The sequence below is a fragment of the Hippichthys cyanospilos genome, chromosome 8, assembly GCF_059441005.1.
Source record: "Hippichthys cyanospilos isolate Australia breed blue-spotted pipefish chromosome 8, RoL_Hcya_1.0, whole genome shotgun sequence".
Classification (NCBI taxonomy): domain Eukaryota; kingdom Metazoa; phylum Chordata; class Actinopteri; order Syngnathiformes; family Syngnathidae; genus Hippichthys; species Hippichthys cyanospilos.
In genome coordinates, this window is record NC_142376.1 from 14,003,156 (window position 1) to 14,019,665 (window position 16,510).

The following is a 16,510-nucleotide window of genomic DNA, read 5'->3' on the forward strand; positions in this document are numbered from 1 at the left end:
TTAGGTCCTTGTTGTTTTACTGCATTTGTTTGAATTGGTATTTTCTAGAGATTGTGAGCAAATTGTCACATTTTAACGCTTGGCTCGCAATAAATCCGTCTTTATAAATATGTTATTGCGAAGCTTTGATGACACTTTCAGGGGGTACATTGCATGGGCCATCACCGTTCGTTCAAAAGCTGATGCAGTAGTAATACGACACAAGAATGTGTGGTTGAACTGTCGGTTCTTTTTCGACTTCAGACAAAGAGACAAAAAGATAGGAATGTTTTTGGTACTCTTTGTATGATGAGGAGCCGTGACACAGACCGGCGGCCCGCACGTGTTTCCAGCGTCATCAGCTGTCCGACCATCTTAAACCTAACGCACCGGCCGGGGCGTGGCTTTGGTCTGACGTCAGAGCAGGCGGGCCGGGGACAGGCTGGGAACAGTGAGCGTCGCCATGCACGACCCGCGGACTCACAGCTAGCATGAATAATGCCTCATGAAGACCTCGACGCAGGGCGATTCGCTCGCTCCGGGCCATACGCCGTCGCGTTATTTCTCAAAGTCAACATGCGGAGAAGTAGCTGGTGTTATGGAACGGACGACTTTTAAGTTTTACTTGAGGGTTTCGCTCGGTGTAGCGTGGCAAGAGGCGGTGGACCGCTTCCAAAGTTGTCGGTTAGCAGGGCGCGTGTGAAGGCTTGGAATTAAAGGCGCCGCGCACCCGATGTTAGCCGCAAACATGGAGAAGCAGCAGAACGACTTGGAGCGAGAGCGCCAGTACTGTGAACTTTGTGGGAAAATGGAGAACCTTTTGAAGTGCGGAAGGTGTCGGAGCTCCTTCTACTGCAGCAAGGAGCACCAAAAACAGCACTGGAAGGAACACAAGCTCACTTGTAAGGAAGTGGACAAGACGCAACCGTCTAAACAGAAGCCCGAGCTCGATCAGCCGCCCGGGGGTGATAAGGCGCCGGATAAATGCCCGAAAAAGAACAGACCCGAGCAGGCGGACACAAGCGCGCCTTCGGCACAACCTACAACGGCTGCCGAGGAGGCTGAGGAGGGCTCCAACAATACCGCCACACCTAATGGACAGACGAGTTCATCCCCGCAGAAACTGGCCACGGAGTACGTCATCCCGTGTATGAACAAGCATGGCATCTGCGTGGTGGACGACTTCATGGGCGAGGAGACCGGACTGAGCATCCTGGAAGACGTCAAGGCCTTGCACAAAACCGGCCGCTTCACGGACGGCCAGGTGGTCAGTCAGAAAAGTGACTCCACCAAAGACATCCGTGGGGACAAAATCACGTGGGTCGACGGGAAAGAGGCTGGCTGTGAGAAGATCCGCTTTCTCACCAGTCGCATGGACGACCTGGTCAGACATTGTAACGGCAAACTGGGCAACTACGCAATCAATGGAAGGACGAAAGTAAGTAGAGAAACAACAGGTGGGCGCTGTCATCCATTTACTCGAAAAACAAAACAAAACTGGCACGCATGCTTCAATCCGTTAAGCACCGACAAAGTCAAGAAAGTCAGTGCAGTACTGACAAAGCCTGCAGCTTCCATTCCCCCGCTCAACTTTGTCACGTTTTACATCACCAATACACACTCCGCTCTACAGTATGTGGCTGTATAGCATCAACGTATGAGTAAATGGATCATAATGCACTGCAAGATATGCAAATAGAAGCAAATGAGCAACCAAAATGCTGCAGAGGGTCACCATTTTTCATCATTAGTAGTGTGTGTGTGTTTGTGTTTGTGAGAGAGGGTGGGGACACAAAACCAAACCAGATGCATGACTCAAATACCATTTTAAATCCGGGGAAAATGTACATATGACTAAAGTACATGCTCTTAATACATCAATAATGCCTCGTAATACATTTCTCAATAATGTCTAAAAGATTCTATTCTAACCTAATAATAAAGAGTTTGAAGCAAACATTATAGACAAATACTAGGGATGTTCTCTAATACCTTTTTCAGGCTGACACCCGGAAGAGTTCTCATCTAAGTCACTAATGCCAGGTTGCTAGGTAATACCGTTGATATTTTTCAAGCAGAAAATTTTCCTCAAAACTGACTGATTCACTGATATAAAAATGACTAATGATTTCATAGAAAGACCTATGTACCCATTATGTTTTTCTTTAATTTAACATTAAATAAATTACTATTTTTGATATTTTTCAATTTCTTTTAGCGTCATAACAGCTAGTGCTGTATACAAAGTATTGCATAGGGTAAAAGCAGTCATGCACAAACAAAAGGGAAAGCAGTAAGTTTATAACACAAATCAATAAACATTAATAACACAAATCAATAAACAAAGCAAACTGATACCTGTAAGTTGCAAATTCCTCATTGTTATGATTATGAAAACATTAGTTTCAATGGTTGTTTTGTGTGTTTTGCCTCAGACAATTTGCTGGACATCTACGGGGTCCTTCGTTGCGCTACTTTAGAGCAGGAATGTGTTTGAACAACGAACTGAGCAAGGAGTTTTTAGTGTGGGACATCATTGAGTGTATATTTAATAATGTTGGTCCTATGTTTGTCCAGCATGTCATGCCAATTCAGCAAAAAAAAAAAAACAAAAAAAAAAGGCTTACTTGTACTATAGTGTAAGGTGTAAAAGACAAGGTGTGACCAAGTTGTGAGCTAAGCGATCCCTGACATTAGTGGTGAATGGTGACATAACTTCTAACTAATTGGCGCCTGTATATAGACTCAACTGCAAATTTTCACTTTTTTTCACAATATTTTTAAGGCCCTGCCTCATGTTAAACTTTTTTGGTGTGGTTCTCATTTTTTCGCCATACTACTCAGCTTTTTGTTGCATCAATCAAATGGAGATGAATTACGAATGATGGACAGGATCTGTATCAATTAGGGCTGAGCAGTATGGTCATTAAAAAAAAAAGTGTGTATATATATATATATATATATATATATATATATATATATATATATATATATATATGAAGCAATATACCATGAAACATTTATTTAAAGAAGGTATGATTTCATCAAAATGAATCTTATGGAAAATGTTCAGACACCAAAAATGTATTCCAATTTTAAGTTAATTTTAACATTAGCTTATGATTCATAGCTTGTGCACAAATAATAGCTAAATATAGTGTATGCATAACTTGCTTAAATGACACAATTTTGTTAGTAATTATTGTATAAACATGTTATTAAACCTTGCGAAACCTTGATTTCCATTTAGGCTATAGCTAATTTTCAAATGGCTTTCACTTTTCAAAATGGCAATTTAATCAAATTAATTTTATTTATTGCTCAGCCCTAATTTCAATTAAAAATTATTCACACTGCATTACATTGATACAATGCAACTGAAAATTCTTTACCTGCATTAAAATCAACCCCTCCTGCCACTTGTACACAATACAAATGGACACTAACATGCAGGTTAAATGCCGAACTGACCTCTTCATGTCTAAATGTAAAGCCTCTGAATGCTAGCTGTCTCATCACATTTTCTGAAATCACATCTTTTTTTTTTTTGTAGTTTTTTTTTCCCTACTAAAGATGTCTTTAAATGGCTGGTGTTATAGCACTACTAAGCTGCTGCGAATGTCTGAAACACGATGAGTCATTGCCCTGATCCGTTTTTATTCTCCGGTGCGTTATTTTCCTCGATGCACACGAACAAAAATCTGAGTACACCCTCAACAAGCTAATAGAATATTCCTGATGCCCAAATAAACAGACAATCAAAGTATGTGATTGTAGTTGTAAAACGTGTTGGTCATACTTTGAAAATCTTCTTCAGATGGATGATTTGGACGAAGAGGAAGCCTTAAGACTAAAACCTACGAATAGCCAAGATCTCAAGTGAGACTTGAGGTTTTTGTTCAGCATTTAATAAACTGTTTTATCGATAAACACATTCATTTAATAAACTCTTTTATCTATAAACATATTGATTGACAGGCTGTCCATGTCATTTTACTCTCCCTGATTCAGCTACTTTTGCTGACTTTAGAGTTCCTCACTAAGATGGTACCGTGTTTGTAACTGGTAAAATGTCCACAAAACCTATAAAACAGGTACAGCTGAACTTTTGTATAAGTTTCAGCTGCTCTTGTCTTTGATTTTCTAAATAGATTTTCATTCTTTTAACCTTGTACCTACAGTATATCATTTCAAGTGTTCGTTTATCAAGTGTATCTCTGCACTATTGCTCTTACACTAAAACTCTTGTTTGCCCTGAACTCCAAAATTGAGTGTAGACTGGCAACATGACCCTTCATCATAAGCCCCAACTAGTGAGCTGTCAGTGTTCCCTTTAAATAGAAGTTAGCAGTGATTTGACGTAATATGTTCTCCTGCTAAATATCAGTGGGGGTGGACTAACACTGACAACTGATAGCTGCACACAGCTATTTTAGGTTTCTTTCCTTATCCAGTTTCTTTACACCTGGGCGCTTCTCAGTAGAGAACGCAGTGAACACACGTTTGAGCACATGATAAGCGTATGTCGGCAGATGTTAAGCACTGGGTGAAAATGTGACTTCCTTTCCTACTGCCCCTGTTGCCCTGGAAAACACTCGGCTTGGACTGTGACCAGAGAAAATGAGAATGACTTGCACAAACGCGAAGGCCGTCTGTATCGGTAGCTCAAAGGGAGCTGACATAATCTAAGCAGGTTTAGCATTGGGAAAGACAGGAAAAACATCCACTGAGTATTATTTGATGTTATTGTTTCCATTTCCCCTCTTCACTTGATAACATTGTTGGAGGGTGCCGTCAGTAGAGCATGTTTGTATGAATGCATAATATTTCAGGGGTGGTTTTACTACATTCATTATTGAACATACATCCATAGGTTTGTTCATCCATTAGCATGAACATCATTATGAAATTGTTTCCATCCGCGACCTTGAACACACCCTTTGAGCCCCTTTGTTACTTTGGCCAACATTTGTAACTTTACCCTACCATAGGTCAGAGAATTTAGCTCAATATCCTGTTTACATTTAAAGCACAAATCTAAACTGTCCAGAATTGCGATTATTGACTTTAATACAATGATCACTTAAAGGCTTATGTTCAGATATCAAAATGTTAAATAAAACGAAATTACATTAGATATTACGAGTATATGAAACATTTTCTGAGAAAAATTGTGTAGATGCTGAAATACTGACTAGAACAAATATATAAACACATGAAATAATGAATAAAATGAAATACAGCAGAAATAAATGGAATGATGTGGATTGGTATAGAATGACTTGGAATGATATTGAATGATATAAAATGATCTTGAATGGTCTTTGAGAATGTGGATTATGCTGACAAAAAAAAAAGAAGAATATGGAATGATTTTGAAAGACATTGAAGGATATGCAATAATATAGAACAGGGGTGCCCAAGTCCGGTCCTCGAGAGCTCTTATCCAGCCTGTTTTCCATGTAACCCTCATCCGGTACACCTGTTTGATTCATATAGCTAATAAGCAAGCTTTGCAAAAGTCTGATAACATAGGGGCTCTCATATGGGCTCTCGAAAACCGGACTTGGGCACTCCTCTTATGGAACATAGGTGTCGAGCTCCATTCCTCGAGTTTGAGTTTTTCTGTGTAGTATGTGGATGAAAATGTGGAGTTTTTGCTATGTAGGAATTACTGGAATCTTGAAAATTCTTGCTAGAGGTGAATGAGTGCAAAATTTTGACCATAATCAAACATTTAATGCATTTCCATATAGAAGTCATTGTTCAAATGAAGATTTTAATGCAATTGGTTTTTAGAAGAGGTCCTCATTTAATTCCCATAATTTTGTATTGCTATTTTCATAGATTCAAAAACTTTGAAAGAAAAAACATTCATCAATTTCTTATGCAATACAGGAATTTTTTTCAGAATTTGGATTTTATGCATCTCTGATTTATTTGAGTGTGAACTGGATTTTTTTTTTTTTTTTTTTTACATTTATGTTTTTATTGTTATGTAGTTAATTGTACGTCAGTACTGTCGGTGTCTGTGAACCTGACTGCTTCTCTGAGGAAGTTGACCGTTGACCTAAATCTTAATGCTCTATAGAAAAAGAAGGTTAGAGGAAGTCATGTGTTGTGGGGTCCTCTGAGTGTTGCTATAGGTTGACTGAGGTACCTTTTCCTTCTGCTACTACACTTCTCACATGTTCTTGGCACCTATACCACCGTTTTTCCGGTTTATTGTTTGCACATCGTACAATCAACAGTGCAAAAATATTACAACTCAAGTACTAAACCATTACTCATGGCCCTGAATAACTTGTGAGTGGAGAGTTGGACTGTCTAGCAGCTGATATATTTGCAATGTCCAATACAAAAAAGAAAATAAGAAATAATACTAAAGAATAATTTACAATCTGCTAGCATCCTGGATTAAAATAAAAGAAAATAAGAAATAATATTAAAGAATAATTTAAAATCTGGTAGCATCCTGGATTAAAAAGCACAAAAAAAGTGCAGTAACTCTCTACATAATGTCTTTATTATTTTCTATTTATTTCTTATATTTATTCAAGCCTAAATACGTCACTTAAGTTTCCATCAACCCTTATTGAACTTTGACTCCAGATGGCTTACTTAATATTCTATTATTCAAATTGTGTTCTCACTCATCTACCACTGATACAAGAAAGTATCATTGACTGAACCAATTACAGAATGTGCTCACCAGACCAACCGTGCACAAATGGACATATTCATTTTTTCTTTGTACGGCTATGTTAGGCTAGTTAAAATGTTACCTGAAAATGGTAAGTGCATGATTGTTCCAAGATTTATTATATTTTATGTTCAAACCCTTCGACTGGTGTTTGATTTGAAATAAATTTTATAAAAAAAAAGATTAAAAAAAAGCATTTGAAATCCAAAGTATGTTTATAAACAGCTGAATTGCATATTGTAAATGATTGGAGAGATCAAATATTTTTTTGTGAAACATCATCTCAACTAAGATATACAATTATATAGAAGCGTATTGCTGCAGAGAATAAAGTATGTGACAGATGAAGAACAACAAAAATCGACCGATATAGGTTTTTCAGGACCTATACCGATTATTAGTAGTAGAGTAAGCCGATAATCGCTGTTTGGAGCCAATATTCATTTGCAGAGAAAGTGTAAATATTGGCAGTAAAAATTGAATAATGCAAACACTAAACTTCGTTGAAATGCCTAAAGCATGTTTATTGAACTACACAAATAGAAAATAATAGCTCAAACCCAGAAACGAAAATGTGTAATTGGCAAAACCGGAAGTACTTCTATCAGAAAAACGATGAAAATATACCTTGATATCGATACTCGTGTTTGAAATACAATAAACTGAAACTTATTGAATTTCTCCCTGATAACTCACCGAGAATGGCGTCAGATAGCGTTCTGTTCGATGAGCGCATCCGTCTGCAAACCCGGAAACGGACATTCGTCATCGGCAAAACCGGAACTACTTCTATCGGCAAAAAATTTCCTTTACACAAACAAAACAATCATCATCCATCAAAGCAAAACAGTCATTTAACAATATTGAAGCTATTTTCTTAGCATACTTTTAAACAAAAAAACCTCTTGAATTAGTCTTAAAGGCAACACGTTTACATTGATTTCTTCATACCGGCCGGTCAGAATAAAAAAAAAAAAAAAAAGGTCAGATACCAATGTACGTCAAATTTCTAAATATCGGCCCCGATAATCAGCCCGGCTGATAATTGATTGAGCTTTAATTTCCTCCGATAACTGTTTGTGGATATCACATTGAATTAGATTATTTTAATTTGGGGCAAGACATATGTTCAGAAGAACTTGGCTGTCTGGACTAAATCTATAACTCCATGATGTATTTTTTCCGCTTTATCTGATCTTCAAAACCATTTCCATTTACGTAATACGTTAATTCTTCCTGTTTTGAAAAATATATTTATTATTTGTGTGTGTTGAGTAGTGCTCTGGAGTTCATCATGTCTGTTTGCTGTTGACTTTGCTGACTATGTTTTCTCTTTAGCCCCACAGCCATCCATACTACAGTAGTACTTTGACTTAGGCGTCTTTTAACTGATTCTGTAGCCGTGGTCACTGTGGTCAGTCTTGCTTTTGCGGAAAGTGTCTTGTGCTGCTGGGTCACTTTTTTTTCCAAACACTAGAATTGAAAGGACATAAAAAGAATACAAAAGTATACGAGCACAGAGAATAGCACCAAATAATTGAACAATTATACTGCGTTTAGGAAAAAACCACCGACCAGTCAAAAGATTAGATTGTGATTTTGATCCAGGAATGCTGTCATGAGTTAACATCATTCAATCTTTTCTTGGACTTCTCAGCGAAAATGTAAAATACGGAAGGTGTTGAATTTGGTCTGTCTCTCATTTGCCTTTTACCACACATGCAGCTGCTCAGTCATCCCAATGTCATCTTAAATCCACTGCAACTATTGTCTTGAAGGGAAAAGCAGCGCTGAAAACAGCTGTGCACGTGGAGTTCACACCTTCAGTCATAAAAGTGTTCCTAGCAGCATGAGCGGAGCTCAAGTATAGGAGGGGTGGGGGCATCTCAGAGGATCAGCCAGCCCTCCTCACGCTCTGCACGTAGCATGACCATTAAAATACTGGGCCCGCTGGAACGACGCCAGAAGTCAAAGTTTACTGCAGTTCAGCACACACTCCTGTTTTAGCTCCAGCCAAACTCTCTTCCGAGCACGTGCACGCATACAGCAACTTCACTTGTTTGGCATGGTCTTTGTAGTTGTATTCCTCATTAAATATACTTCTATTCCCAAATCAGTGAAATAGGTGGCAAGTTTGTGTGAACATTTGTTTTCCTTTCCTGGGCATTCCTAAATGTGCAAGACTATCTGTCTACACCAAACAATTGCAACATAGGTCTTTCTTTAAATGTTTTCTTTCTCAACAAGTTGAACCATTACAAACCTTGCTGAAAGCTTTTGCTAATGTTGCCGTGTTTTGTTTACGCAAGAAGTTGAGGAACTTGCCTTTTGTTTGTCAAATTGGCTGCTCGCTAAGTACCAGGGCTGCACATTTATTGCTCACTACAATTCCATTTACTGTACAGAATCTAGCAAAATGAGTCCAGCTAAAGTAACGTTTCCACTCCAGATTTACTTGACTGTCAAAAAATATTCTGAATTACAAACGCATCAATGTTTCTAGACACTGTTATCCAATACTGGCTGCAAACAATTCATGTCAAGGCTGTTTGCTGAATCCCCACTTCAGCTTTGAAGAAGACTACTCCAAAAGCCTCTCCAGATTTTGACTTATTGATCCAAACATTTGCAAACACAGTCTCAATTCTATTGCCACCTTTTGTCTGATACTGGAGACGACATTTTTTACTGCTCCAATATTTTGCTTTTGGCACTGTCTATTTTTATATAATGCTCATTATCATTTTGATTTTCTTGTCTTTAGGCAATGGTAGCATGTTACCCTGGAAACGGGACCGGTTATGTGCGCCATGTGGATAACCCCAACGGCGATGGACGTTGTGTCACATGCATATATTACCTTAATAAAGATTGGAATGCTAAGGTATGTGACTGATGTGTGGATCTAAAACATAGTGAAGTCCTCTTGTTAGAAATTGGAATGATCTACTGTATAAATATTTTGGGGGGTGGGGGGAGTACTGTGATCAGTATAAAGGAATACGCCCAACCAAAATTGTTCAACATTATTCCGTCCTGAACCAACATTTTCGATGGCATACTTGACTGCAAAATACTTCCACAAAATGTGACTTTACTCATATGTGCTTCAGCCTTAAAGGGGAAATCAACCCCAAAATGTTCTTTACAATTACAGTATATGTTTGATAAAACCCAACTAGTCTTAACAGGATATTCAGATTAACTTTGCTATTATGGAATATGAATTAAGCAGCAAAACTTCGTTGTTGTTTTTTTTAATCTATCTCAGAAGGCAGACATTTTGCTTCTTGCTGTCAGCTGAAAATGAAATCACAGTTACTCAGCAATCTGAAAACGGGTGAACCAGGATTGGTCTGTAGTTGATCGCTTGCGACGAAATAGCTGCCTCCAAAAATGGAGAAACAGGATTGGATTTTACTGCTTAATTGATATTCAACGATTGTAATATTAATCGAAACGCAATGTTTCGACTAGTAGGGAGGGGCCCATTTAACTTATTATTGTGTAGAAAAACTGGGGGTTGGCTTCCTCTTGAACATGAAAAGAAACGTGGTTCAGTATTGCAAATGTTTTTCGGCATCAACATTCATGTTGCTTTTTTGGTAAGTGGCATCCGTTGTTGTGAGTCTGCCTTGACAGCTTTGGGGTTAACACATGGCCATGATTTCTGTCTGTCAGACCGTGTGCATGTGTAAGCTGTGTATATGCTCAAACAGTGTGCAAGCATCAGGTGGACTCTTCTGCCCCCTTGCTTGTAATGGAGGCCGCTATGCTATTGTTATGTTCACACGCAGTCTATAATTATTCTAATGAACCATGTTCAGAAACCCGATGTGACTCAACCATCATTACATTGGGCCCTCTGATTGGATGGATTTTGATGAGCCCTCTTTTATAGAATTTGGTTGCCAGGATACCATGGCTCCATGAAAGAGAGAGAGTCTTGATTTTGGCATGTTCAGGTTCAGTTTGGCCTTATTTATTTATATTTACCTCTATTGCTCCCCCCCCAAAATCTTTCTAACACACAATGGTTTATGCAACACTAGGTAATGCATTAACGTGTATAGTGTATTCAAAATCGCTTTAACATTCTCCTGAAAGTCAATTATGCCATTTGCTATGCACTGTTTAAGTTTTATATACTGTAGGGACACTGTCACCACTGATAAAGTTGTCCCATCCAGAATTAACATCCCACCCCCAAGTCTGACAAAAATGAGGGTGAAGAACAATTTGGTTTTTATAACTACAAAAAGTGACCTATTTACTGTATTTTTCTTGTAAATGTTTATTTAACAATAGTGGTCTATTATTTGGAATTGCAGCATGGGTTAAATTATCAAATTGAATTACTGGTAAAAGGCTTAATGGTTGTGCTAATCTCCATTTGCTTAGATATAAAATCTGAATTATTATCTGAACTGATTGACGGAACAATTTTATTGATGCTTTACTTATTCTTTTACAGAAATATTTTGTTCGCCCCAGACTAGTCTAAACATGGAATTCTGATTAATGTGAATTAAGCAACAAAAACGCCTGCTTTTATGCATCTAAGGGTTAGCCATTTCTTCACTGGCGGTTGCCTGAAAATGGCATCACAGTTGCTCACACGTTACAACCAATCAGGGCTCACCTGGTTTCTGAGTTTGGACATGTGACATTTGCAAACTGAGTCGAGATTGGTTGTTACCTGAGCCCTGAACAACTGTCGTGTCATTTTCAGTTGACGGCAAGAGGTAAAATGGCTGCAACTGAGATGGCTTAATAACAGGTAAATTTCACTGCTTTATTCATATTCCACAAATGAAATATTAACCAGAATATCAAGTTAAGACAAGGGGGCAGCATCGAACATATTACTGTCAAGAAATTTGGTGTTGACATCCCCTTTACCATGTGTAAAAACTTTAAAAAGAAATTTGATGCAGTTTAATTTCAGTTGAGATTCTTTCCTCATGGTTGTCTTTTTTTAAACAGTCATTGTTTGTAAATGAGAGGAAGAGATACTCAAAAGAAAAAGATGTCTGACCAATATGCTTTATTGAATATGCCGAGTGATATGCTGACAGTAATGTGAAAGCGCTCTGCCTTTTAAAGGTTATGTCACTGTTTTTGTCAAGTACAACATGAACAGCCTTGTGATGAAATCAACATTTAGGGTTCATTTTCAAAGTGAAGTAGATTACCTGCTAATAAATAAAAGTAATGCTTAAATGTATGCTAATTAAACTGCGCTGTAAAAAAGACAAACAATAACTTTAACTAACCAGCGCTTCTCAGTTATGTTTTGCAAAGCCCATGAAGAAAGAGGCAACTTTTTGTGTGCCCCCACTCGCCGCAGCGACTCATACAAGTGTATTTATAAAAATTGTATAATACCAAAAATTCTATCCTTAACATCTGCAAAAGAAAAAAAACACAATATAAATGAGCTTTCAATAAGAGTTAACTATTTTTACAGGGTTCCAGGTTAGTCTAAAACAGAAAAAAATAACGAAGTGAATCAAAGTGATGCCAATTCTATTTTATTGTAGTTACACTTTATGTGGCAATAACAAAGCCTTTCCTATGGGGTCATCCGCGCCTTCTCTGGCATGGCCTCGCGCCCCCCCAGGGGTGCCCGCCTTACTGTATGAGAAGGACTGCCCTAACCTGTTACACATTGATTTACAAAAACAAAAAATAGGCCCTCCTCCTGCCCGCACTGACCCAATTGTGTTGGCTTAACCTCGTCTCATCGCTGACATTCTCCCTTGGTTTAAAAGGGGACTCGCAAGTGTGCGTGTGAAGAAAGAGGCCTATCATATCTGCACGCTTGCAGCAATCTGCTTTTTCACTCTCCAGGTTCTTTATCCAGCCACTGCAGTTTTCCTGTAGGTTATTCTTCCAATCCCTGCACAGGAAGGCCATCCCCCACTGCTGTTTCCTATCTTGAACTTTCCTCCAAGCTCCGAGACGCGTTGGACAAGCCTTTCCCCTCACATTGCCGTGCAGCTGACGTCGTTGTGGGATATCACTTTTTATGAACCCCCATTTCGGGCAATGTCGTGTGACCTGACCTTTGAACTTGGAACCGACAAAACAGATCGAACAATGGCACGTGCTCATGCAGCGCTGAGCATTGGCTTTGCTGCACCTTTCCACTTTGGTCCCGATGTATTAACATTACGGACGTTTCTTCCTTGTTTTCATCTTCTAGGAACATGGTGGCCTACTTCGAATCTTCCCAGAAGGAAAAGACCAAGTTGCAGACATAGAGCCCAAATTTGACCGTCTGCTTTTTTTCTGGTCAGACAGACGGAACCCCCATGAGGTTCAACCTGCTTATGCTACCAGGTGAGCTCCAACAACAGATCAGGAAAAAAAAAAGAACGAAACTCAATTACTAGGCATGGGACAAGATCTCGCGAGACTTGAACACTACAAGATTTTTTCCCCCCAGCACAGCATGCAGTTTGTTTTTGTTTTTCTTTGCGGGGGGCAATGGAGTACAAATGAGAACAGACAAGACATGACATACATACATGACAATAGACAAGCAACTAAAAGTGGGTCAGACTTCAACAAAATAAACATTGTACCAAATAATGTATGGAGATGAGTGCTTGGATTTACTTTTTTGTTTTATTTTATTTGTTTGTGCGATGTCATGCGGGCGACCGAAAAAGCTAGGCAGTCGACCGGTAGACTGCGGGCGACACATTGATCACCCTCGCATTAAGCGCTCAAGAAATTCAGGCGTTAACTCTTGAGAACCGAAAGTAATTCCAGGTCATAAAGATGACTGGAGAAATTACCAAGATGCACAAAGGTACCACCAGTCGCTGGTAAAAACTGTTCAAAAGACAGATCGGGAACGCATATTTTTTTTGTTTTTTAAACTTGCAAGTTCTGTGTTTTAGCCAGAAACTTGAAATCAAATCAGTTTATTGCGGGCCACTAAAAAGGATGTGGCGGGCCGAATATGGCCCCGGGTTTTGAGTTTGACACCAGTGCTGTATAGAATGGACGACTTCAGTACTTCTAATGTTAGGGGGTGAAAGTGCAGTTCTTTTGGCCGTTGTTGTGCCTGGTTCTCATCCAGGTTCAAGCACTTCCATGGTATAATTATTCATGGTAACCGTGACCTCGCTTAGTATTAAACAAAAAGGCAGAAAGATGTTCAGCCAAGCCCAAAATGTATGCTATAATAATGTATGCTATAATAATGTTGTTTTTTTTTTTATAATACTTGAAATCGCTTTTGTTGCCATCAAAAATGTTATTGACATTATATTCCTTAGGAATACAGTCCAGTCCAAAGTTCCAAGTGCAATTGCTAAAGGTTATTCAACTCCATGCTACTTTACTTACGTAAAGGAGACGTTCCTCAGATCTGATCAACTATATCGGATCAGCTGATAGTTTGCAAATATTATCATTATTATTTGCTAATTTTGTGGAGTTGAATTTGTTGATATGCGATTCTGGACATTCCAGTCGTAGTGTTTCCCCACATATACATTTATTTGTGACAAGCTGGCACAAATTCATTTTGACAACCAGTGATATGAATTATGTTAATTAGCTTTTACTGTGTGGAGATCATGTTGCTGAGAAGTTGTTAATCGATGCACATATTGCTTCTTTATACAGCGTCCCACTTCACTTGATATTGCCATGCAGCTGACCCGTATAATAAATTCACAGGTCCGTCATTGAAATCATTTAAAAAAGATAAAGCTTTTGCAGTAGTTGTAATTTTATGTATTGCAGGTTAAGCAGCTACATTGTTATTCAGATGAAATCTTGTTTTGAATAAACCTTTAATGTCTAATCACTCATTTTTTTTAAGGTCTTCCATGGCAAAAATGCTTGAGACTACTTTTGATACTTTGTAAACAATGCACAAATTTAAGCAGCCAATATTTAAAGAAATACTTGTGATGGTTGATATTTTTGTTTCAAATCATAGAAAAAAAAAACTAAAGGTGTAAGCGTAATAAAAAATAGGATAGTGAGTACAATGAAAGCAAAATCTTGAAGCAGTATTCAATAAATACTGTAATTTAAAAAAAGAAAAGTACAATCTTTTACTCCACTCCCTGTGACGCAACAACATTTGATGCACTTTTCTTCATGTCTGGATTTGGAGTGGATTGTAGTTCCTAATAGATTTGTGCTGTATTAATGATAAACCACACCACTCACATAATAGCAATAATCAGAAAGATTTGAAATAATCCACAGTCAGAAGCCCAAGGTGCGCTTTGTGTACGTGTCACGTACCGGTAATCAATGCGATCGTTCCTCCAACCAGTTCTTGATAACAACTGCCTTGCACTAAACAAATAAATAAAGATGTGAAACAACTCACAAAGTCAAAGCCCAAGGTACACTTGCATACTTGTTGCTTGATCAATGCAACTGACCAGCGCTTCTGTGAATGCGCCTTGGGTGCGACATCCCAAACTGAAATATATTGTATCTCGCTTTAAATGTCATATTTTTTTAAATATTTATTATTTTTGAAAATGCACATTAACGTCATCGAACCTTAAGTCATATAAAACAAGGGGTTCTCAAAGGTTTTTTTTTTCCCTCTGTGTGGCACTTGGCTAGCATGACAAATTGTAGCTTGACAATCATTTCAAATGCTCTCACATGCTAAGTGACGTATAGCATGGATGGACCTGTTGCACCTTGTCGACATCAAGTATCTGCTCCGCTGCATGTGCCCAGCATCACTTGAGCAGTGAGTCAGTGCTCTTGTCTGTTTCTGCAGGTATGCTATCACCGTGTGGTATTTTGATGCAGATGAGCGAGCCAGAGCTAAAGAAAAGTACTTAACAGGTAGGCTTGGACCTCCACCTCCCCTAAATAATTTTGTTGATCTAATACTCCCCTCCATGTGAACATCTGGAACAAACGTGTTGCTTGTTTTTGTTTTTTTGTTTTGTTTTGTTTTGCCTTGTGTACGCAGGTGCAGGAGAAAAAGGAGTAAAGGTTGAACTCGGCAAGCCATCCGATCCCAGCTAGTGTAAAGCCCGCGTTCGCGCCAGGCAGCCAATAAGTGCTCTGCCGCCCCCAGAAAGTGGCCCTAAGAGAGCATGTGTGTGTTTTACATGAGGCGCTGGGAAGTGGATCAGGGTTGCTTTTGGAAGAAAAACAAGCGTACACGGTCAAGTGTGCCGGATTCAGTCAACCTCGACGGCTCAACGGACCTTGAATGCCATGACTTTGTACTGAAAGGGATGGTGTTTTTTTTTTTTTTTTAACTTCCCTATTTGGTCGGCCCACCAGCTTTTTCAAAGGTAAACCTTTGTGCCACAACTGACACTTTCACGTAAATCACAGGAATCAAGCTCATCTCAGTGAATTCCTTTAAGGTACAGCATTATGCATCAACTCAGTGCATTTTGCTTTTCACGTGGAATCCTCGTTTTTATGCTGCTGTCTGGAAAATGTGCTTGAGTTTTGCAATATTGACAAATGAAATGGATTAAAAACACATTTATCCTGACAGAACCTCAATTGTCGTAGTTTGAATTTTTTGGCCCTGGCCAGTCAGAAATATGATTGAGTTCATTCACTTACTGAAGTGTGCCAACTTTGTCAAGCCTCCTAAACGGCAAGTCTAGTTTTATGCTGCCCCCCTGCGGGAAGTTAATGGTATAGCACTTTCCCTCCGTTTTTTTTTTTTGTTTTCTTCTAAATCTTAATCTTGTCCTTCCATGTAATGCAAGTTGAATTACTCACAAAAGGTCACAAATTAATCTAAATCAAAGCTGTCTTAAAATGACTGTCTCCACTGTATTGTATATATAGTAGAGTCCGTTT

The 16,510-nt window shown here is 38.7% G+C and overlaps 1 protein-coding gene across 3 annotated transcripts; it reads left to right on the forward strand.

Annotated features, from left to right (window-relative positions):
- The first annotated feature begins 403 nt into the window (after nucleotides 1–403).
- Nucleotides 404–16,204, forward strand: egln1a (egl-9 family hypoxia-inducible factor 1a). Of its 3 annotated transcripts, XM_088421245.1 has the most exons (6): nucleotides 404–1,417; nucleotides 9,447–9,566; nucleotides 12,593–12,787; nucleotides 12,891–13,027; nucleotides 15,456–15,523; nucleotides 15,654–16,204. In XM_088421245.1, exons 1-6 carry the CDS (start codon nucleotides 713–715, stop codon nucleotides 15,707–15,709), a joined length of 1,281 nt encoding a protein of 426 aa, XP_088277371.1. In that variant the 5' UTR covers nucleotides 404–712; the 3' UTR covers nucleotides 15,710–16,204. The 3 variants fall into 3 exon arrangements, with proteins under 3 accessions (XP_088277371.1, XP_088277373.1, XP_088277372.1); XM_088421246.1 differs by lacking the exon at nucleotides 12,593–12,787 and having other exon boundaries at nucleotides 405–1,417; XM_088421247.1 differs by lacking the exons at nucleotides 9,447–9,566; nucleotides 12,593–12,787.
- The last annotated feature ends 306 nt before the right edge of the window (nucleotides 16,205–16,510 follow it).